This window comes from Phacochoerus africanus, chromosome 5 (genome assembly GCF_016906955.1).
Source record: "Phacochoerus africanus isolate WHEZ1 chromosome 5, ROS_Pafr_v1, whole genome shotgun sequence".
Taxonomy (NCBI): domain Eukaryota; kingdom Metazoa; phylum Chordata; class Mammalia; order Artiodactyla; family Suidae; genus Phacochoerus; species Phacochoerus africanus.
In genome coordinates, this window is record NC_062548.1 from 107,803,929 (window position 1) to 107,826,604 (window position 22,676).

Consider the following 22,676-nt stretch of genomic DNA (forward strand, 5'->3'; position numbering starts at 1 on the left):
GATAACTTTTCTCTGTCCTAATAATCATTTGGAAATTTTGTGCTGATTTGGGATTTCTATGGGACGATTGCACTGAGATGTTTTATTTTCCCATCAAAATAACTTATTCATTGCTAAGTGGTTAAGTAATAACTAATTATGGTGCTTTGTTTCATTGATAGTCATTATATCAGTTTAAATGTTAGAAAAATCTATAAGCTTATTATTACAAGTATCAAGTATGGTCTTACTAGAAAGTCCTAACTGTAAACTTTCTTTTTTAATATCAAACTCATAAATATCCTGACTTCCATTTAGTGCAGATCATAGCAGTTCAGTGAATAAGCAATGAAGACATAGCTAATGTAAATATATGTAACCCCATCCAAATATAGCATCCAAAAATTCTTCTAGTTTTTCTTTTAGGAAAATATTTCTAAACGGTTGGTTTCCTTATGACAGTTTTGCTAATTTTTATGATATATTACATTAATTTTCACAACTGTAGTATAATAGCTACATGCCAGAAGACTTTAAAGATATAACTGTAGGAGTTCCCATTGTGGTGCAGTGGAAGCAAATCCAACTAGGAACCATGAGGTTGCGGGTTCCATCCCTGGCCCTGCTCAGTGGGTTAAGTATCCGGTGTTGCCGTGAGCTGTGGTGTAGGTCACAGACACCGCTTGGATCCTGCGTTGCTCTGGCTGTGATGTAGGTCAGCAGCTGTAGCTCCGATTTGACCCCTAGCCTGGCAACCTCCATATGCCATGGATGTGGCCCTAAAAAGCAAAAATAAAATAAAATAAAAAGCTAACTGTATGTTGCAGTGTATAAGTAGGACTTAGAAGATTTATTGCAATGTCATATTTAGAGAGAGAATGGACGAAAATTATCCTATTAAAATATTTAGTGGAACAAACAAGTTTTTAAATTGTTATTTTATTTCTTTAATCAGACTCATTTAATAGATTAAACTAAGGAAATACATAAGCATGGAGTTCCCGTCATGGCTCAGTGGTTAACGAATCTGACTAGCATCCATGAGGCCGCAGGTTCAATCCCTGGCCTTGCTCAGTGGGTTAAGGATCTGGCGTTGCCGTGACCTGTGGTGTAGGTGGAAGACACGGCTCGGATCTGATGTTGCTCTGGCTGTGGTGTAGGCTGGCGGCTACAGCTCCAATTCGGCCCCTAGCCTGGGAACCTCCATATGCCACATGTGCAGCCCTAAAAAAAAAAAAAGGCAAAAATACAGAAACATAGGGCCTTATGAGACATAATGGCCGTTGTCAAATTTGCTATTAAATCTAAGTTAGGCCTCTGAAAGATCAGTATTTTAGGAAAAGTTTGAATATACATAGGTATTAGAGAAAATTTATGCAAAATTAGGACAGTAGAAATAATAATGGGAACATTCCCTCTCCCCCAGCAAGTACCTTCTAAGTCTTGTGGCATGCATTTCTGAGTCTATAGTTTTTGTCATTTTACATTTTGTAAGGGAATAATGTAGCAGAGCTAGGGTTAGGGTTATTTTTCATGGTTATATCCTGAAAAACTCTTGCGATGTTTTGTAAAGTGTTTCTTTCTTTGGCTAGATTAGAATATCTGCGTGCTGCATAGACCGTATCCAAGAAATGTAAGATTTGGTTGTGGTTCTCATAATACAGTATGTCAAGGACATTTTTCTAATTTAAGTACATGTCTTACATCCAGTGTTTTCAATATATGATTCCATTAGTTTATTTAAAACCAACAACCCAACAAAGTTTAAAATTACCACTTTTAAATGTATAAGATATATCTTTTTAAAATGACATCTGTGTTTTTCTGCTGAACTGGATAGATATTATTGTTATTTAACACAACAAAGATGCATTTCCTGAAAATAATAATTGGGTTTTCTAATTCAGTGGTAAAAGGATATTGTCTCCTTTATTTAAATTAATTCCATAATATATGCCAATATTTTAATTGGGCTTTTTTTTTTTTTTTTTCATTAGATTGTTAGGAAAAAAGTATTGCCCGATACCAGCGAAGATCGTGATACAAAAGAAGCTCTAAAAGAGTTTGACTTCTTGGTTGCATCAGAGGAAGGAGACAGTGAATCTAGAAGTGCCGGTGATGGGACAGACTGGGGTAAGGAAGCATCCTGGCTCCAAACAGAAATGTTGTGTAAATAAACAAAACTAATCTTTTATCAGGAGGGCAGCATCTTGAAGAATACTTTAAGTATCTTGTAATGTTGAAATGTTGGATTCTCTGAACTTTTTACTATTGTCACCTTTTTTCCAGGGTATGCCTGTGTATGTTTTCAAAGATGGTCATACAGTTGGTTACCTCATCTTTTGTGTGTGTGTGTGTGTGTGTGTGTGTGTGTGTGTGTGTATGTGTGTGTGTGTGCTTTTTGGGGCCTCACACGCGGCACATGGAGTTTCTCAGGCTAGGGGTCCAATCGGAGCTACAGCTGCCAGCCTACACCACAGCCACAGCAATGCTGGATCTGAGCTGTGTCTGTGACCTACACCACAGCTCATGGCAATACCGGATCCTTAACCCACTGAGAGAGACCAGGGATGGAACCCGCAACCTCATGGTTCCTAGTCGCTGCGCCATGACAGGAACTCCATCTTTTTTTTAATGTAAGCAATACAGTATGAAAATAATTTGAATTCATATACAGAATGTTCTCTGTTTTCTGCCTAGACAGTAGAACTTGCAAATCTAGATTTTGTGGAAATTGAGTGTGAGAATGTAATGGAGGATTTTAGAGATCTAATCTCTGGCATCTCCTATGCAAAAAGACGTATACGTTTAAAAGGTTGTAGTTATTCATTCATTTTAGTCAAATGTCATCATTTCATACAAGGCATAGAATTTTTTTTGCACAGGTTGTTCTGAACGAATTTGATATTTTAAATATTTAACAAGAATTAAAACAAATATTTTGGAGAAAACTTCTACAGCATATAAATCATTCTGAGAGTTTGGAAATAAAGTAGGATTGTAATAAATTCTTCAAAAGCGATCATTTCTACCAGGTGTGTTTATATGAGTGTCAGTAAGAGAAAGAGCAAGAGGGAGAGAAAGAAGGAGACATGGCTGGTGTGTAACCTGCTACCTAAGCTCCTGGTGAAAATGAGTGACTGTCCTCATATCTGAGCTGTCTTACTTTTTAGTGGTGTCCTGGATGTTTATGTTTATGAGTGTGAGTGAACGGAATCTAGTTGATTGAAGATTTCTTTACCAGGAGTTTGGTCTTATTTGTGATAAGGATTTTATAATTCAAATTCAAGGCATTTCACTTTTAAGCAATTAGCAAAACTGGATTGCAGGTCCCATTTAGTTGAGTGGACATGTGAATCTCTTTAAGGGCTTACTTTGTCCCGTCGCCACATCCCTAAAAAAAGAGTTACTGTGCTGATGTTAAGAATTCTCCTTCGTTCTGGCAAGCAAACAGATTTTACCACACTTCTTCTATCATCTTCCATTACTATTATTGTTATGGGTCTAGCTAAGAGTATGATAAGGCAAGGAGTTCCCCTTGTGGCTCAGTGGTTAATGAACCCGACTAGTGCCCATGAGGATGTGGGTTTGATCCCCGGCCTCGCTCAGTGGATCAAGGATCCGGCATTGCCATGAGCTGTGGTGTAGGTTGCAGACGAGGCTTGGATCAGGCGTAGCTGTGGCTGTGGTGTAGGCCATCGACCACAGCTCTGATTCCACCCCTAGCCTGGGAATCTCCATATGCTGCGGGTATGGCCCTAAAAAGACAAAAGACAGGAAAAAAAAAAAGGGTATCATAAGGATGAATTTTTACTTTAAAAAACTGAAACAGGAGTTCCCACTGTGGTACAGCAAGTCAGGGATCTGTTGTCGTCTCTGTGGTGGCTCAGTTTCAGTCCCTGGCCTGGGAACTTCCATGTGCTACAGGTATGGCCAAAAAGAAGGGAAAAAAGGCTGAAGACATTCTGGATGCAAAAGCCAACCAACTCAGTTTAATTTATTATTAAGATATGAATGGTGAAAATTAACATTTTTGATTGTTAGATTTTTCTGGAAAACATAGAAACTGTTTCTTCTATTGATAGTTGAATATTGGTAGATCTCTAAAAACATTGAGCTTTACAAACTGTATTTAGTATGTCCAGAGGTCTAGTTATCTGGTGGATTTTATTTGTTTGTTTGTTTGTTTTTTAGGGTCACACCCATGGCATATGGGAAGTTCCCAGGCTAGGGGCTGAATCAGAGCTACAGCTGCCAGCCACAGACAGCCACAGACAGCCACAGCAACATCATATCCAAGCCGTGTCTTCGACCTACACCACAGTTCATGGCAACACCGGATCCTTAACCCACTGAGCAAGACCAGGGATTGAACCTGCAACCTCATGGTTCCTAGTCAGATTCCTTTCCTCTGAGTCATGATGGGAACTCCCAGTTATCTGTTTTTTTTTTAAACTGTGAATTGAAACTTGGTAATACAGACTTCTGTTTATTCTGGTTAATTTTGATTTATTCGTCTTTCAGCAAATATTGATCACATGCCTTCTGTGTGCCAAGTCTTATAGGTGAAGATCCCTACCCCTTTAGTCCTACATTCTACTAAGAAGATATAGGCAGTAAGCCATAAACATGATAAATAATGTGGTACATCAAAATGTGATAAATCCTATAGGAAGTAGAAAAAATAAAACAGAGTAAGGGGGATAGAGGGTGCTAGGGTTGGGGTGGGTTGGAGGGGACAGGTTACAGTGTAAACTAGATTGGCCATGGCAAGCCCCATTGAAAGCTTAACATTTGGACAACATGTGACATTGGTGAGGGATTTAGCCACCTGGTATCTGGGGAAGAAGAGCTCAGGGAGAAGAAAACCAGAGCAAATGCTGTAAGATAGGTGTAGCCCTGGTATGCTTGAGGGATTCAAGGAAGCTAGAGTGGCTGGATCAGAGGGATTCTGAGGTAGTAAGAAATAACCAAAGAGGGTAGCACTCCTATGTAGACCGCTGGTGAGATGGGGAACCATGGGAAGGATTTGAGCCAGAGGGTGACATGATTGAACTTTTATTTTAAAGCATCACTGGCTGCTATGTTGAGAATAGACTACCCAGGGCAATCATTGTTGGCAGTAGTTTTGGAGAAGAGAGGGGAAACTATTGCAGTAATTCTAGCAAGAAACAGAGTGGTTTGAGAAGTAGTAGATGTACTAAGAAGTGGTCAGATTCTAGATGTGTTTTAAAGGTAAACAGTATTTCCTGAAATATTTGATGTGATGTGGGAAGAAGGGGGCATTTTTGGTTTGAGCAAATGGAAGTGTAGAATTGCCTTCAGATAAGATAGGGAACCCTGTAGGTGGAATAGATTGGATGGGGAAGATTGGGAGTTTGGTTTTGAATGTTTAGTTTGAGATATATACTAACTTCGTAATGGAAATGTAGAGTGAGTAATTGGCTATATGAGTCTTAAGTTCAAGTGAGAGTTCATTTTTCTTTTTTCTTTTTTTTGCTCCCAGGCTAGGGGTCGAATTAGAGCTACAGCTGCCGGCCTATATCACAGCTCACAGCAACGCCAGATCCTCAACCCACTGAGTGAGGCCAGGGATCGAACCCGAAACCTCATGGTTCTGCTGCACCACAACGGGAACTCCCAAGTGAGAGTTCTGAGCTAACACTTATATGACATTGTATGTATGTAGTAAATTATTTTATAGTAAGTATAAAACAGTAACTTTCTTTAAAATTTCTACTCCGGAAATAGCAAAAATTAATGATTAAACTTCTTTTCTACTAGAAGCTTAGTTTCCTGCTTTAAGAACTTATAAATTAGCAGGTCACTTAAATTGTTTTAATTTTTTTTTTTTTTTTTTTTGCTATTTCTTGGGCTGCTCACGCGGCATATGGAGGTTCCCAGGCTAGGGGTCTAATCGGAGCTGTAGCCACTGGCCTACGCCAGAGCCACAGCAACGCAGGATCTGAGCCGCGTCTGCGACCTACACCACAGCTCACGGGAACACCGGATTGTTAACCCACTGAGCAAGGGCAGGGACCGAACCCGCAACCTCATGGTTCCTAGTCGAATTCGTTAACCACTGCGCCATGATGGGAACTCCTCCTGTTTTAAATTTTGAATGCCAGGTTGATGAATGAGTTTACAAAGTGCTATTTATAAAGCCTGTAAAATAAAAATGGTCATCTATTAATAAACCATGCCAAAAATATAAAACTTTTGAAATGAAAAGATCACGGAAGACTCTTGTACCATCTCTTAATAATCTTCTCTCATTACATAAGTAAGAAATTTTTTTGTGAGTCAATCATAATCAAATTCAGAAAATGGGATGAAAATGAGGGGTTCTCGATTATGGAGTTTGGGGGATTAACTTACTAAGAATCACATCTTGCAGGAGCTTTTTTCTATGTCTCTTTCAAGAGAAATTTAATATTATTACCTAGGAAATTGAATTGAAAACTGTTTCATAGGTGCTATATTTTGTGTGACATGTATCTAACAAATAAGCAGTAACTTTTAAAGTTAGTGATACTCTGAAGAGAATGGTTGTTAAGTCGTCATTGACATAGCAGTGAATTGATTTGAAGTGTTCAATATTTTATTGAAAAAGGCTGTTTCATTTGTTTCACTCTGTTTAGAAAAGGAAGACCAGTGTCTCATGCCTGAAGCTTGGAATGTGGACCAGGGAGTAATTACCAAACTCAAGGAACAATACAAAAAGGAGAGAAAGGGGAAAAAGGGAGTGAAGAGTAAGTGGAAAACATTGTATCTGTTAACAGTAAATCTTGCCTCTTTCATATCCCCCAATTTTTTTTTCCAATGTTTTCCTACAACTACTTACTCTTTTTCTTTTCTACTCCTGATCTCTTTCCTTTCACTTGCTCTCAGGGGTTGAAATTAAATGATTAGCTGTTTGATTATGAACTTAAAATTAAAAAAAAAGCTGTGCATATAATTGTGGAATCATAGTATATCCTAGTAATAAATCCGGAGTGTCATGGGAGTGTGGGACTATTTATTCAAACATAATGATAGTTTGATTTTTAAAGTTATATGTGCTTAATTACAGCAATGATTTTTCACTATTGACAGTTCCCAGTCTCATCTAGTGTGACCCTCTGGCAGTCCGCCAAAATTATTGCTTATAATTTTAGATCTTTGAGACAGAAGGAAAGTTAATTTCTACCCCTGGATGTTCTATATGTTCATAACACACAATTCATTTGCCCTTATCACTATATGCTATACAGGACACAGAGTCAAATATGCAACTTTTGAAAGTATTTATTTTTCTAATTTGGATTTTTGGCCAATTTAATTTATAGTATTACCAATTCAGTTTTTTTCTTTTCAATAAAACATAGGCTTCATCAAAAATGGAAGCTAAAATGAAATTTCTAGCCTTGTGGATCATATATGTATAACTCATTCAAGATATTAATGAAATTGAGCAGTAGATCTAGTTAAGTATAAAAACTGGAAATATGAAAGCTTTCAAACATCCCTGAAGATTATCTTAAACACCTCTTTGGGAGAGCAAGGCTAAACTCTCCTTGTGCTACCACTCATTCACAGTATGCACATGGGTCTCCCTTTTATGACAGTAGGAATTTCATCCTTTGAGATATTAAAGTAGTGTAAAGTGAGATTAAAAGCCAACTTAGTAAGACATGTGTTTAAAACATGTATTTAAAATTGCAAAAGACTGGAAGGATATGCTTTTTCTTCTCTTTTTATAGTGATGCCTAAACTTATCAAAGACCAGTCATTCTTTTAGAACCTGATAGTTGCTGATAAACATTTAAATCTTTTTTAAAATATCTTAGAGTTTACAAGTATTTAGCATGAATGGATAAAAAAATCAGTGGTCATTATTGATGTTACTCTTGTGCCAACCATTATGTAACTGAGAGGGAATGTTATTTAATGCTTTCTCAATATTAATCACAGAAAGATTAGTATTAAAACATAAGAACATTATATACTTTTTATTAAAAAATACTGATAAAAATTTAATCTTAAAAAACAGTAGTGAGACATGGTTTGTTATGACTTTTCAGAACCATGATAAAACCAGTTAAAGTGAAATTTTGAGGAATATTTGTCATACATGAGAAACAAGGAGAATATTTCAATTGTCTGACTTAAAGTTGATGTATATCTTTAAGCCATTGTGTTACAATAATGAATATCTTAATATGTAAAAAAATCTTTCACTTGGAAAGGTATCCAGGACACATAGAATCCATCTACTATTATATTGATTATTCAGTTCTTGTCAAACATCAAGGGATTGCTATAGTTGGAATTTAGCAATTAAAGTCTAAAACTGTACCATTTGACTGGAACAGTATTCCTGCTAACAGAAGCTACTGGGTTTCCTTGATCTGGGAATTATGATCACTATTTAGGCATATGGTACTTAGTTTCTTATTATGGTGAAGAAAAATGATTCTTTAGGGGGAGAAATTTTAATGTCTTTCACTGAAGCGAGAGAGACTTTAGACTGAGGTTCAACACATTTTGTTTATCATCATGACTTCAGGTTATCTTGATAAAATGGGAGTCTGGGAACAAGTGAAGACAAGATAGGAACAGAACTGGAAGACTTAAAATGAAAGTAGAACTGAAGCAAAGCTTTGAAATGATACATGAGGCATTAATTTATAAACCACCATAGATATTTTTAAAGTTGAACTGTTACTCATTGGAAGAGGTCGAGTCTTTTTAATATCGTTTACTAGAAATATTTCCAGTCAGATTATGTTCTCCATCATACCGTCTTGAAATATATTTCTAGGTATTAGTTAAATTGCTTAAAAATAGTTGTATTCTATGCTGGTATAGGAAAAAAAACCATAATGGACCATGGGTAAGATTTTCCCATTCTTAATTAAACTTGTAACAGGAAAAACTACCGAAGATCTGTTTCAGCCTCTATCCTATCTAAAACAGTCAAAACAGGGATGTGGGAGAATGAAGCATCAAAGTATAGGTAAGTAATCAGCAGGGCATGAGACTTCACCTCGGGTACCATAGCTTCAGGATGTAAGGGAATGAGTGCAACTTAAACAAAAAGGGAGGTGATTGTTTATTTCAGTACATAGTAGCTTCACAGTCTGTGGTATCTATCTGTGTTTGGAGCAGTATACAAGGATTATAGAGTAATATTTAGGGATCCAAATTACACCTGAAAATTTGTTATGCAAATTGTGATGTTATTCCATTAGCTTAATTTTTAAAATATATGTAAAACATAATCCTTTTCAAGACATAATACGTTTTTAAAATAATTTAAGAACTTAGAAACTTTTTAATATAGTAGGGTAGTATTAAAGGTGAATGTTGGCAGATATGAATAAGCTTTATGGCACATTTTGATGCAGTTGAATAATTCTATTTCCTCTTTTTTCTTCTCTCCCTCGCTTTTTTGGTGCTAGGGCCCAATAGGTCAAAACTACAAGACATGCTTGCTAATTTGAGAGATGTTGATGAACTTCCCTCATTGCAGCCATCTGTGGGTTCACCTTCCAGACCTAGCAGCTCCAGGCTTCCTGAACATGAAATAAATAGGGCAGATGAAGGCAAGTATTTTAGACACTCCAGAGCACAAAAAACACTTGAACGTACTTATCTAAATTCAGTTATTAGAAGGAACTCTTCTAAGAGAAGAATTTTATTTCACATACATTTGAACTATGCAGCATTTCCCATTTGTTGGCTTTCTTATATTCAAGGCAGTTTGATTCCTACAGTAATCTTTAATACTTGAAAAAGGATGCATAAACTTAAAAACCAGCTCTAAATATAGTTTAGAATACCCCTAGCTCCACATAAACCATTTATTTGGTGTATATATTGGTAGTTCTAATTATACCATTCCAACAGTGAGAAAATTAAGTCAGTACTACAATAAATAGGTAGTAAATGTTTACTTTGAAACTCACATAAATATTTTCAAATATTTAAGCAATATATTGATAAATGAAAAAAGGAAAAAAGGCACCTAAAGCTGTAGTCACATATTCTGCTTTCTGTTTTTCCTTGCTCTTTCTGTCCTTGTCTATGTGCATACACTTTTTACAGAGTTAGAGTCACATGTAGAATAATTGTTTTATTTACTTAATATAAAATCATAAAAATAATCTTCATAATTGTAATTTTAAAATTATTGTCTCTCTTTTTTTGTTGTTTTGCTTTTTAGGGCCACACCCACAGCATATGGAAGTTCCCAGGCTAAGGGTCCATTTGGAGCTGCAACTGCTGGCCTACACCATAGCTGCAGCAACACATGGTCTGAGCTGCATCTGCAGCATACACTGCAGCTCACAGCAACTCTGGATCCTTAACCTACTGAGTGAGGCCATCGATGGAACCTGCATCCTCAGGGATGCTAGTCGGGTTCGTTACTGATGAGCCACAACAGATAACTCCTATGTGTTCTATTTTAGACTTGGTGCTTAACTATTCCCCTTGGGATATTTAGGTTGTTGCTACTTTTTTACAGTATAATCTTGTGGTATATAAATACAGTTCTGTCTTTTAGATCCAAGATCTGATTTTTTTTATTTATAAATGTATAAAATGCTTATATGTGGAAGTTGATTTTAAAATATATATTCATGGTAGCTGAAAATCCAGAGTAACATAAAAATAATCTTAATGATTAATGAGTATTTCTTTGAAAAAAAATTTTTTTTTTGTCTTTTTTTGCTATTTCTTGGGCCAGTCCTGCGGCATATGGAGGTTCCCAGGCTAGGAGTCGAATCGGAGCCATAGCCACCGGCCTATGCCAGAGCCACAGCAACTCGAGATCCGAGCCGCGTCTGCAACCTACACCACAGCTCACGGCAACGCCGGATTGTTAACCCACTGAGCAAGGGCAGGGATCGAACCCGCAACCTCATGGTTCCTAGTCGGATTTGTTAACCAATGCGCCACAATGGGAGCTCCTCTTTGAAATTTTTTTAATTGCCTTGAATTTAAATATTGTAATTATTTGCAGTGGATATGCCTCCTCAAAAGCCACAGAAAATCATATGTTTTATTCCCTCTTAATTTTATTTATTTATTTTTTAATTTTTTTATTACTCAAATGAATTTATCACATCTGTAGTTGTATAATGATCATAACAATCTGATTTCACTGGATTTCCACCCCACAGCCCAAGCACATCCCCCCACCCCCCCAAACTGTCTCCTCCAGAGACCGTAAGTTTTTCAATGCCTGTGAGTCAGCATCTGTTCTGCAAAGAAGTTCAGTCTGTCCTTTTTTCAGACTGCACATGTCAGTGAAAGCATTTGATGTTGGTGTCTCACTGTATGGCTGACTTCACTTAGCATGATAGTTTCTAGGTCCATCCATGTTGCTAAGAATGCTGGTATTTCGTTCTTTTTAATGGCTGAGTAATATTCCATTGTGTATATGTACCACATCTTCTGGATCCACTCCTCTGTCGATGAACATTTAGGTTGTTTCCATGTCTTGGCTATTGTAAATAGTGCTGGAGTGAACATCGGAGTACATATGTCTTTGCGAGTCGTGGTTTTCTCTGGGTAGATGCCCAGGAGTGGGATTGCTGGATCAAATGGTAGTTCTATGTTTAGTTATCTGAGGAATCTCCATACTGTTTTCCACAGTGGTTGCAGCAATTTACAACCCCACCAACAGTGTAACAGGGTTCCTTTTTCTCCACACCCTCTCCAGCACTTATTGTTTGTAGACTTTTGGATGATGGCCATTCTGGCTGGTGTAAGGTGGTACCTCAGAGTGGTTTTGATTTGCATTTCTCTAAGAATGAGTGATGTTGAACATCTTTTCATGTGTTTCTCGGCCATCTGTATGTCTTCTTTGGAGAGTTGTCTGTTTAGATCTTCTGCCCATTTTTGGATGGGGTTGTTTGTTTTTTGGGTATGGAGCTGCAGAAGGTGCTTATAAATTTTGGAGATGAATCCCTTGTCCGTCCATTCACTTGCAAAGATTTTCTCCCATTCTGTGGGTTGTCTTTTCGTGTCATTTTGCTGTGCAGAAACTTTTCAGTTTGATTAGGTCCCATTTGTTTATTTTTCTTTTTGTTGTCAATACTCTGATAGGTGGATCTGAGAAGATGTTGCTGTCGTTTGTGTCAGAGTGTGTTTGACCTATGTTTTCCTCTAAGAGTTTGATAGTGTCTGGTCTTATATCTAGGTCTTGAATCCATTTGGAGTTGATTTTTGTGTATGGTGTTAGGGAATGTTCTAATTTCATTCTTTTCCATGTGGCTGTCCATTTTTCCCAGCACCACTTATTGAACAAGCTGTCCTTTCTCCATTGTATATCCTTGCCTCCTTTGTCATAGATGAGTTGGCTGTAGGTGCGTGGGTTGAATTCTGGGCTTTCTATCCTGTTCCACTGATCTATATTTCTGTCTTTGTGCCAGTACCATATGGTTTTGATGATTGTTGCTTTGTATATATTCTGAAGGCCGGGAGCCTGATGCCTCCAGCTCCATTTTTATTTTTCAGGATGTCTTTGGCTATTCTGGGTCTTTTGTGCTTCCAAACAAACTTTAAAATATTTTGTTAGAGTTCTGTGAAAAATGCCCTTGGTAATTTGATAGGGATTGCATTGAATCTGTAGATTGCCTTAGGTAGTATAGTCATTTTGATAATATTAACTCTTCCATTCCACGAGCATGGTATATCTTTCCATCTATTTGTGTCATCTTTGATTTCTTTCATCAGTGTCTTATAGTTTCCAGAGTACAGGTCTTTTGTCTCTTATTCCCTCTTAATTTTAAACTTAGTTACTTTTTTTTTTTGCTTTTGCTTTTTAGGTCTGCAACTATAGCATATGGAGGTTCCCAGGCTAGGGGTCTAATCAGAGCTACAGCTGCCAGCCTGTGCCACAGCCATAGCAACACGGAATCCAAGCCACATCTGCAACATACACCACAGCTCACGGCAATGCCGGATCCTTAACCCACTGAGCGAACCCACAACCATGTGGTTCCTAGTTGGATTTGTTGTTGCTGCGCCATGACAGGAACTCCTAAACTTAGTTATGTTTTAGACATGAGCTGATAGGACCTTGATGGAGCTATTTTCACCTTTGGAATATTTTTTAAGCAAATTGTTTGACTATTGTATGGTTAGTTATTTGTTAGTTAATAATAGTATACTGGGGATTCATTTTCCATACATTAAATACTGAAAGAACCACACATTACACCTTTACATTCTAGATGAACAATTTATTTGATGTAGACATGTGTCTTTTGAATTAAGATGTCGTGTTCTTCAGTAGGTATGTTTGTTATTCACTAGGAGATTCATTCGGTTGACACTATATATGTGAGAATTTTCATCAGTTTCATTTATTCTAAGATGAGTTCTAGATAAGAAGAAAAATTAGTTTTCTCTTATGCTAATACCCCCAAAAAATTTAATCAGAAATTTCATCTTGGAGAATTCCAATAATAGAGGCAAAATCTGTACTAAGTAACAGATGTACTAAAAGGGATTATTTAAACCACAAGAGTGCCTTGATAGAAAAAAAAGAAAAATTTTAAGAACCTGAAAAATGAAGCGTTTACTGTTTAACTTATGATTTGTGGTATTGGTCCTAAGCCTTTCCCACTTGGTACATGGTTTTCAGAAATAGAAAAGGCACTTAAGAAATATGTTTTATATTTAATTGCCTGTGACTGATGCTTCTTGGTCTCCAGTTCAGTTTCAGAAAAAGCTTCCATATCTTGTGTGTGCTATATAAGGTAATTACTTTATTTTATTGTAATAACTCAGAAGGCAGTGCCACACTTTAGAGATATAGTTAAGTAGTCTTTTTTTTTTTTTGTCTTTTTAGGGCTGCACCCACAGCATATGGAGGTTCCAGGCTAGGGGTTGAATTGGAGCTATAGCTGCAGGCCTACACCAGAGCCACAGCAACATTAGATCCAAGCCACATCTTCCACCTACACCATAGCTCATAGCAACGCCAGATCCTTAACCCACTGAGTGAGGCCAGAGATCGAACCTGCGTCCACATGGATGCTAGTCAGATTCGTTTCTGCTGAGCCACGACGGGAACTCCAGGTTAAGTAATTTTGTAAAAGGAAATAAGAGTCAGCAGTGTTTTGTTACCAGATAGAAATGTGACCTAGAGTTCCAAAGACCCTTAGAGAGCAATCAGTGACAGATATGCTCAGTGATCGCTCTCTCTTTGGCCCTCAGGTCTGCCAGCTTAGCCATGGATGTGTGTGGAAGCAGTTGTCATTTTCCTTTGTTTTCATGTTTTGTTTGGCCATTCCTAGAACATTAAATTGGCCCAAACAATGTGAGCGGCTAAATCCCACAAATCATAGGGTTTTTTGGATAAGCCATTTTTATTTCCTACCTGAACGAGGTTATCTGGAAATATTAAAAATAGAAACAAAACAAACAGAAACCCCGGCTGAAGACCTAGCCTCTTGAAGACCTAGTCTCATATGAATTATTTGGTTGAAATTTTGGCATGAACATTGCTGTTCTAAATTAAGCAGTCCCCACTCTTTATTAGTAATGTTTAGAATTGTTTGAACCCCTCAGACAATATGTGGTATGTTTGCAAAAACCATTTTTATTATTGCAATTTTATTATATGACGGCTTGAAAATGTCATACTTAATTTATACTCTACTTTGATATTAAAAGAATTTTAAGGGAGTTCCCATTGTGGCTCAATGGAAATGAATCTGACTAGTATCCATGAGGACACAGGTTCAAATCCTTGGCCTTGCTCAGTGGGTTAAGGATGTGGTGTTGCAGTGAGCTCTGGTATAGGCCAGAAGCTACAGCTCCGATTTGACCCCTAGTCTAGGAATCTCTATATGCCACAGGTGCAGCCCTAAAAACCAAAAAAAAAAAGAATTTTATGTACTTTTCCTGCCATTGCTGTTTTTAAAATCATATAACTCTTCTTTCATTTATTCAACAAATATTTATAACTAAATTTAAAATTATATGATTGACTGTAAAGCTAAAAAACATCTTGTAAATTTACTTTCTACATATACTGGTTAATACATTTGACTTATTTCTTGAAAAAAAAAAAAGGCTAACTTCTCTAGCAGTCAAAGTTTAGATTACTAAATTCATCTAATTAACTCATAAATGTTTGTCATCAGTAAAGTGACCACATCTAGAAAACTACTTAAAGACTATCTCTCTTGGCTTGTCAGAATAATTTGCACTGATAAAAATTTGTAATACTAAAAATTTTAGTAATACTAAATACATTTTAGTATTAACCAAATTAACTAAAATCTCTATTCTAATTTGATGTTTTGGTTTTAACTGGTTCTTATATGATGGTGACTGAAGGAATTGAATCAGTATCACAGTTATAAAATGAAGGCATTTAAATTTCTCACGAAGCAAATCTGACATCTTAAAGCACAGTTGGCAGCTAATAAAAGTGTTTGAACATTTTTTAAAAGCTTCTTTAGAAGAGATATTTTTAGATGAAATGTAACATACCTGCAGAAAACCACTGAAATCATAAGTAGCTCAATGCATTTTCTCAAAGCAAAACCAACCATGTTACCACTGCTTAGGTCAAGAAGCAAAGCATTACCAGGGCCTCAAGTAATTACCAGGTAATTACCAGGTAATCAGTAATTACCTGATCCTGCTGCCTTCAAACACTGCCCCTTCCCTCTTCTCCAGAGGTAACCTTGAGTTCTAACACCATGTATTAATTTTGCCTCTTATAGGCACATTTTATAACTCTAACCATTTTCATTTGAAATTTTCCATATTTCTCCAGGTTATAGAATTAACCAGTTTTACTTTGGATACAGCCAACAGTGTTCTGAATCATGTGTTACACATGTTTTAATAATTGATAGAAGTAATTTGGGTAATTAGCATGAAATAGCAAATGAGGAAAACCTTTCTTTGAGTCATATTTTTCTGTATAGTGAAAAAGAAAGGGCAGTGAAGAATTGGATTTGTTTCACGTACTTTTCTAATTAGATGATACCTTTAGCTATAGTTAAGATATGGAAAAAAGCAAGCAATTCTTCAGGATTTTCTGCTCACTGAGTTTTATTCTGTTTAAAAGTTTTTAAAAATTATCAAATGTAGACATGCCTTTAAGAGACTAATTGTTGGTATTTAGAGGTTTTTAAAAAATATTTATTTTGTCTTCCCCCTTCAGTGGAAGCATTGACGTTTCCTCCTTCTTCTGGGAAGTCCTTCATCATGGGAGCAGATGAAGCCCTTGAAAGTGAACTGGGACTTGGAGAATTGGCAGGCCTTACAGTGGCCAATGAAGCAGATTCATTAACTTATGATGTGAGTATAGTTTTATCTTTGCTTTTTTATTTATTTTTTGAAAGTTAAAAAGTTAATTTTATAGAAAAAGATGGTAATGGTAAAACTTCTTCACAAGTACAGAATTCAGTTCAGTTTTAGTCACAAACTTTGAAAATATGAATATATTATAAAAATAAAGTGTTACTTTTCACATCATGCTGAGATTAAAATTATGGGTGTTACGTAAATCCATAAATCAGTATAGCTTGTTCATTGATTTTAGATAAAGGAAAGAATTCCCTTTTCTATTACTGAGTTTGGGTTTTGTTTTATGTTTTGGAATGCCAGTGATTGGTTGAAATTCATGCCTGCCTAACAGCAACATTTGCCTTGCTTCTTTAGTACATCATCAATATCCTGCTGAGAAGTAATTTTAGCTGTTGTTTGGGATGTGTATAGGATGCTTTCCAGATGTTAAGGCTGACCCATCAATGATTTGGACCAAAATTGAAATCTTTATACCTTAAAGCACACATGCGTTTACTAAATCCCAGATACAGTTGTTTCAGAAATGCATTTATAATTGTTCGTCGTATTCATTTGTCAGAAAAAGTTGTTTATTTCATAAAGTATATATAGCCTGTTGTATCTTTATTAAAATCCTCTCACTTTGATACTTCATTATCTTTGTTGGGGAACACAGTGTGGCTTCTGCCACATGGGAGATGTAGGATGGATGCCTAAGCCAGCTTAGGAAGTTTCCAAAGAAGAACCCTCACTCCTAACTCCTCTTCCTGCAAATCAAAACTCTCTCCCTCTGTGCCAAGTCCTTTAGTAAGTCTTGGGTTCTACCTCCAAAACAACTGAAGTCCATATGGTACTCCTTTTTACTTCTCCTCTTTGCCGATTTTTCTTTACCTGAAGCTATAATAACCTAATCTAAATGGGCTCCTTGCACTCCATTCTTCATATATATGATATAGATTTTTAAAAAAATCAGTTTTGGGTGTATAGCAAAGTGAATTAGTGATACATACAAATATATCCATTCTTTTTTCCCACATAGTTTATTACAAACGGTTGAGTTGATTTTCCTGTGCTAGTTATATAGTAGGTTCTCGTTAATCATCTATTTTATACTGTAGTGTGTGTATATTATTCCCACCCTCCACACAATGGTTTTACCTGTGGTAACCGTAAGATTTGATTTTGAAATGTGTGGGTTTGTTTCTATTTTCTAAATAAGTTATTTGGTATGATTTCTTATTAGATTCCATGTATAAGTGATATGATATTTGTCTTTCTCTGACTTAGTTCTTCATTCAGCATGATAATCTCTAGGTCCATCCTTATGTGTCCTTTTAAAACACCATTTAGTTGGCTCAGACTAGCAGTCTAATCAGAGCTGCACCCGTGGGCCTAATGTCACAGCCACAGCAGTGCAAGATCCAAGCCTCATCTGTGACCTACACTGCAGCTTTTCAGCAACACAAGATCCTTAACCCCCTGAGCAAGGCCAGGGATCGAACCTGTATCTTCATGGATGCTAGTTGGGTTCTTAACCCCCATGAGCCACAACAGGAACAATCTAGTCCATTTCTTTTTAAAATAATTACTGATATATTTGGATTTAATCCCACTATCTGTTTATGCCACTGGTTCTGTGTTTGTTTTTTCTCCTATTTTTGCCTAAATTGGGATTGCCAATTTAGGCAATCCATATTGCCATTATTTGGAGTTTATGCGCACGTGCAGTTGTGGCCTGCACCATAGCTGAAACAAAACTGGATCCTTAACCTACTGTGCTACAAGGGAACTTCTCATTACTTTTTCTTCTTTTGGGTCTTTTTAGGACCACACCTGTGGCATATGAAAGGCTAGGGGTCAAATTGGAGCTGCAGCTGTCAGCCTGCACCACAGCCACAGCAACACAGGATCTGAGCCTCATCTGCAGTCTGCGCAATTAGCTCACGGCAACACTGGATCCTTAACCCACTGAGCAAGGCCAGGGATCAACCCCCGGTCTTCACGAATACTAGTTGGGTTTGTTACCGCTGAGCCATGACAGGAACTCCTTTTTTGCGGGGAGGGGGCTTGTTTGTTTGTCTTAACATTTTTTAAAATTAAAATATAGTTGATTTACAGTGTTGTGCCAATTTCTGTTTTACAGCAAAGTGATCCAGTCTTATATACATATATATATTTCTTTTCTTATATTGTCTTCTATCATGGTCTGTCCCAAGAGATTGGATATAGTTCCTTGTGCCATTTGCAGCAAAATTGATGCAACTAGAGGTTATTATCACTTTTTAAATTGTTATTCTAGGCATCTTTATAATAATTTTACACTTTTTTTAACACTTTTAAATCTTTAAAAAACATCCTTACCCTACGTCTATGTCACACTTGTTACATATTTTATTTCTGTATGATTATCTCCTACAGGCTTCTGTTTTGTACACTTAATAGGTAGAATTATCCATTTTACTTTTTTCCACTCTCCCCTGCATATCTGATGGTCTATCTGGGATCGCTCTCCTTTTACTCTAGAAACGCTTAACATTTCTCTTTAGCAAAGGTATACGCGGTGCCCATTTCTCTTAGTTTCTGATTTTCTTAAATTGTTTTCAGTTGTCTTTTTTTGCCTGAGGAAGTTAACTGTTACTGCTGATACTGAATTGACAAAGTTTTTTAAAGTACTCTAAATATATTGTTTCATTGTATTTTTTGTTGTTTTTCTGCTAAAGTCAACTGTCATTTCTATTGTTGGTCATTCAGGGTAGCTTGTTTTTTGTTTTTGTTTTTGTTTTTGTTTTTGTAGCTGGTATTCCTCTCTGCTTTAATTGTCAGCTAAGATTTAGTTTTCTATTTATCCTTCTTGAAATTCTTAGACCTTCTTGGTTTCATATGTTTCCATTAGTTGTGTAAAGTTCTCAGCGGTTTCTCTTCATATTACTGCTGTTACACCTCTCTCCCTTCTCCTCCTCTCTTCTTTTACTTGTAGGACTCTAGTTATATTGTTAGATCTCTTTCTGCATTCTCTGTCTCCTATTCCCTTCTGTATTTTCCATTTTTTGTTTTTGTGTACTTCGGTCTAGATTTTTTTAACGAGTCATCTTCTGGTTTTCTAATTCTCTCTTCAGTCTGTAATTAAACCCATCTATTGAGGTCTCATACTTCCTGCTTTTAAAATTCCTTTTTTTTATTGTTTACAGAGTTCTTCCAAAATTTGTCTTGTCCTTTATCTTCTTGAACATAGTAAGCATGGTTATTTTAAGTTGGAATCAGAGACTCAGTATTTCTCTTACTATTATGTGTTGTTTCTGCATTCTTTTCACTAAAGTTGTATTATCTTCTATGAGCATGGTTATTTTTTTATTATGTCCAAGTACCTCTATTTGAAAAATTATCTGTAGAAATAACTTCAGGCCTAGGATTATATTTTCCCCCAGAGAGTATATATATATTTTTTAATTTTATTTTCTTGCTTTTTTTTTTGTCTTTTGTCTTTTTTGTTGTTGTTGTTGTTGTTGTTGTTGCTATTTCTTGGGCTGCTCCCGCGGCATATGGAGGTTCCCAGGCTAGGGGTTGAATCGGAGCTGTAGCCACTGGCCTACGCCAGAGCCACAGCAACGCGGGATCCGAGCCACGTCTGCGACCTACACCACAGCTCATGGCAACGACGGATCGCCAACCCACTGAGCAAGGGCAGGGACCGAACCCGCAACCTCATGGCTCCCAGTCAGATTCGTCAACCACTGCGCCACGACGGGAACTCCTATTTTCTTGCTTTCTTAGGGCTGCAGGTACAGCATATGGAAGTTCCCAGCTAGGGTAAACTCAGAGCTACCTACAGCTGCCGGCCTGCGCCACAGCCACAACAACTCGGGATCTGAACCGCATCTGTGACCTACACCACAGCTCACGGCAATGCCAGATCCCCAGCCCACTGAGCAAGGCTGGGGATCGAACCCTTATCCTCATGGGTACTAGTCAGATTTGTTTCTGCTGCTCTACGATAGGAACTCCCAGAGTATATTTTAATTTTCTTCTCTCAGATGTCTGCAGGCGCTAGATATCTGGATCACCTCAGTCCATTTTCAGATTTTACGATGATCTAAAGCTGATCTAGTCTTTGTAAGGACTTGTGTTCTTCCAGTTCACACCTCAGTGTAGGATACAGCCCTTTGAGACCACAACCTAAAGCAAGGTGGTCTCCTAAACCCCACTTTGTTGGCAGGCCCTGTACACCAATTGATATCCCCCTGCATTCGAAAGTTGTTAAAGCTTAGCTTAACCTCTCAGCCATCTCCTCTGGAATCAGTAAGTACCCTCTGGGGAAAACACTGTCAGATGTAAAGCTCACTTCCTTTGGCCTCTGTCTTCCACTTGATTCTGTTTTGAGTCCCCCTCCCAGTATTTGGTTGGTTCTCTGTTTTTATTTTTGGCTTTGCTTTTCTCCTTGTTCTCAGTATACAGTTGGTCCTAATGATCTAGTCTATCAGGGCTAGTAGCAGAAGTTCCATTAGATAATTTTGTTCTCTCTATACCAACCCCACAAAGAATATATCTAATATGTTATGAAACTTACTCCTTTTTCTAGAGAAAGTTTGTTCTTTTTTCATAGCTCTTTATTGTTAGAAAAGTTAGTGTTAATTTGTTTCTAAAAGTAGTTCCTGGTTTTATTAAGCACATTAGCTGTCTATTGCTATGTAACAAATTGCACCATTCTTATTTATTTATTTATTTTTGTCTTTTTGCCATTTCTAGGGCCGCTCCCTCAGCATATGGAGGTTCCCAGGCTAGGAGTCGAATTGGAGCTGTCCGGCCTACGCCAGAGCCACAGCAACGCAGGATCCGAGCCGCGTCTGCAACCTACACCACAGCTCACGGCAACGCCGGATCGTTAACCCACTGAGCAAGGGCAGGGACCGAACCCGCAACCTCATGGTTCCTAGTCAGATTTGTTAACCACTGCGCCACAATGGGAACTCCAAATTGCACCATTCTTAACAGCTCAAAACAGCAAACAGTTCTATCTCATAGTTTTTATGGGGTAGCAACTGGGGGCAGCTCAACTGTGTGGCTCTGGTCATCCAGGTAGTTGGAGTCAAGGCTTTGGCAAGGGCCACAGACTTGCCCTGGGAAGGATCTACTTCCAAGCTCACTTATGCAGGTGTTAGAAGGCCTTGTTTTCTTACTGGCTGTTGGCTGGAGACTAGTTCCTCACCACATGGACCTCTCCATGGGCTCCGTAGCGCAACACCTGCTATTTGGCTTCTCTCAGTGTGAATGCCCTTGAAAAGAGAGAAAGCAGGAACACTCAAGAGGGAAGGTTTTATAACCTAATTTTTAGAGTAAGTTTTTCCAACTTTTGCTGTATGCTGTTGATCATACAGAGCAAACCTGTATATGGAAAGAGACTACACAAAGGTAAAAATAAAGGAGGTGGGGCTGATTGGGAGCTGTCCTAGTGGCTGATTTTTACCACATTAAGATATTCAAAAGGGGAGTTCCCATTGTGGCACAGCAGAACCGAATCTGACTAGGAACCATGAGCTTGTGGGTTCGATCCCTGGCCTCGCTCAGTGGGTTAAGGATCCGGCGTTGCTGTGAGGCGTGGTGTAGGTCACAGACTTGGCTCAGATCCTGCGTTGCTTTGGCTCTGCCATAGACCGGCAGCTGTAGCTCCGATTAGACCCCTAGCCTGGGAACCTCCATATGCCGCGGATGCAGCCCTAAAAGGACAAAAGACAAAAAAAAAAAAGATATTCAAAAGGAATCTAAGTGTTCTTCCATATGAAAACCTTTCAGCTCTTTAACAAGAGCAGACAGGAGTCAACTCAGGGGTCCTTGTCCTTTCCACCCCGCCAGCCCCAAAGATAACCAGCCCCAATTCTTGGAGTAGTTTCTTGCATGGTGTGTTATGTCCCACCTGTGACATTTCCTATCCAGAATTTTCTTCAGGTTTGTAAACTTCAGGGTTCTAAATTATAGTTTATGTTAATAGTAAAGCCTCTGAAGCCAGAGTGCTTGGTTATGAATCCTGACTCCCCCATTTACTAGAGGGCAGAGTAACTTCTCTTTTCCTTAAATGTCTAATCTGTAAAGTGGGGATAATGTTAATTCCTACTTCTTGGAGTTGATAAGAGGATTAGGTGAATTAGTGCATGTTAAGTCTTTTGAGTAGTATACAGGATAATGAATAAATGCTCAAGATAGCAGCTGTTGTTAGTATCATTGGTGATTTTTGTCGGTTTAAGTATGGTAATATCTCTCCAGTGTATTACGAGTACTTGCCCCACTCTTGCTTAAACCCAGCAGGATTGTTAGCCTTGGAGTGTGAGGAGTCTGTACATGTGCTTGTGTGAAGCGAAACACCAACCTCTTTAGCTTTCTTATTAGTTGGAATGAAGAAG

The 22,676-nt window shown here is 37.7% G+C and overlaps 1 protein-coding gene across 2 annotated transcripts in view; it reads left to right on the forward strand.

The window, feature by feature from the left end:
- STRN (striatin) overlaps window positions 1-22,676 on the forward strand; it is a 104,461-nt gene that overhangs the window by 60,629 nt on the left and 21,156 nt on the right. Inside the window, exons 7-11 of one of the 2 annotated variants that reach the window (XM_047782284.1) lie at window positions 1,977-2,112; window positions 6,621-6,731; window positions 8,891-8,977; window positions 9,423-9,566; window positions 16,160-16,296. In XM_047782284.1, the coding sequence (XP_047638240.1) occupies window positions 1,977-2,112; window positions 6,621-6,731; window positions 8,891-8,977; window positions 9,423-9,566; window positions 16,160-16,296 (615 nt within the window). The remainder of the gene's footprint in view (window positions 1-1,976; window positions 2,113-6,620; window positions 6,732-8,890; window positions 8,978-9,422; window positions 9,567-16,159; window positions 16,297-22,676) is intronic. The other variant, XM_047782285.1, reaches the window with a different exon arrangement.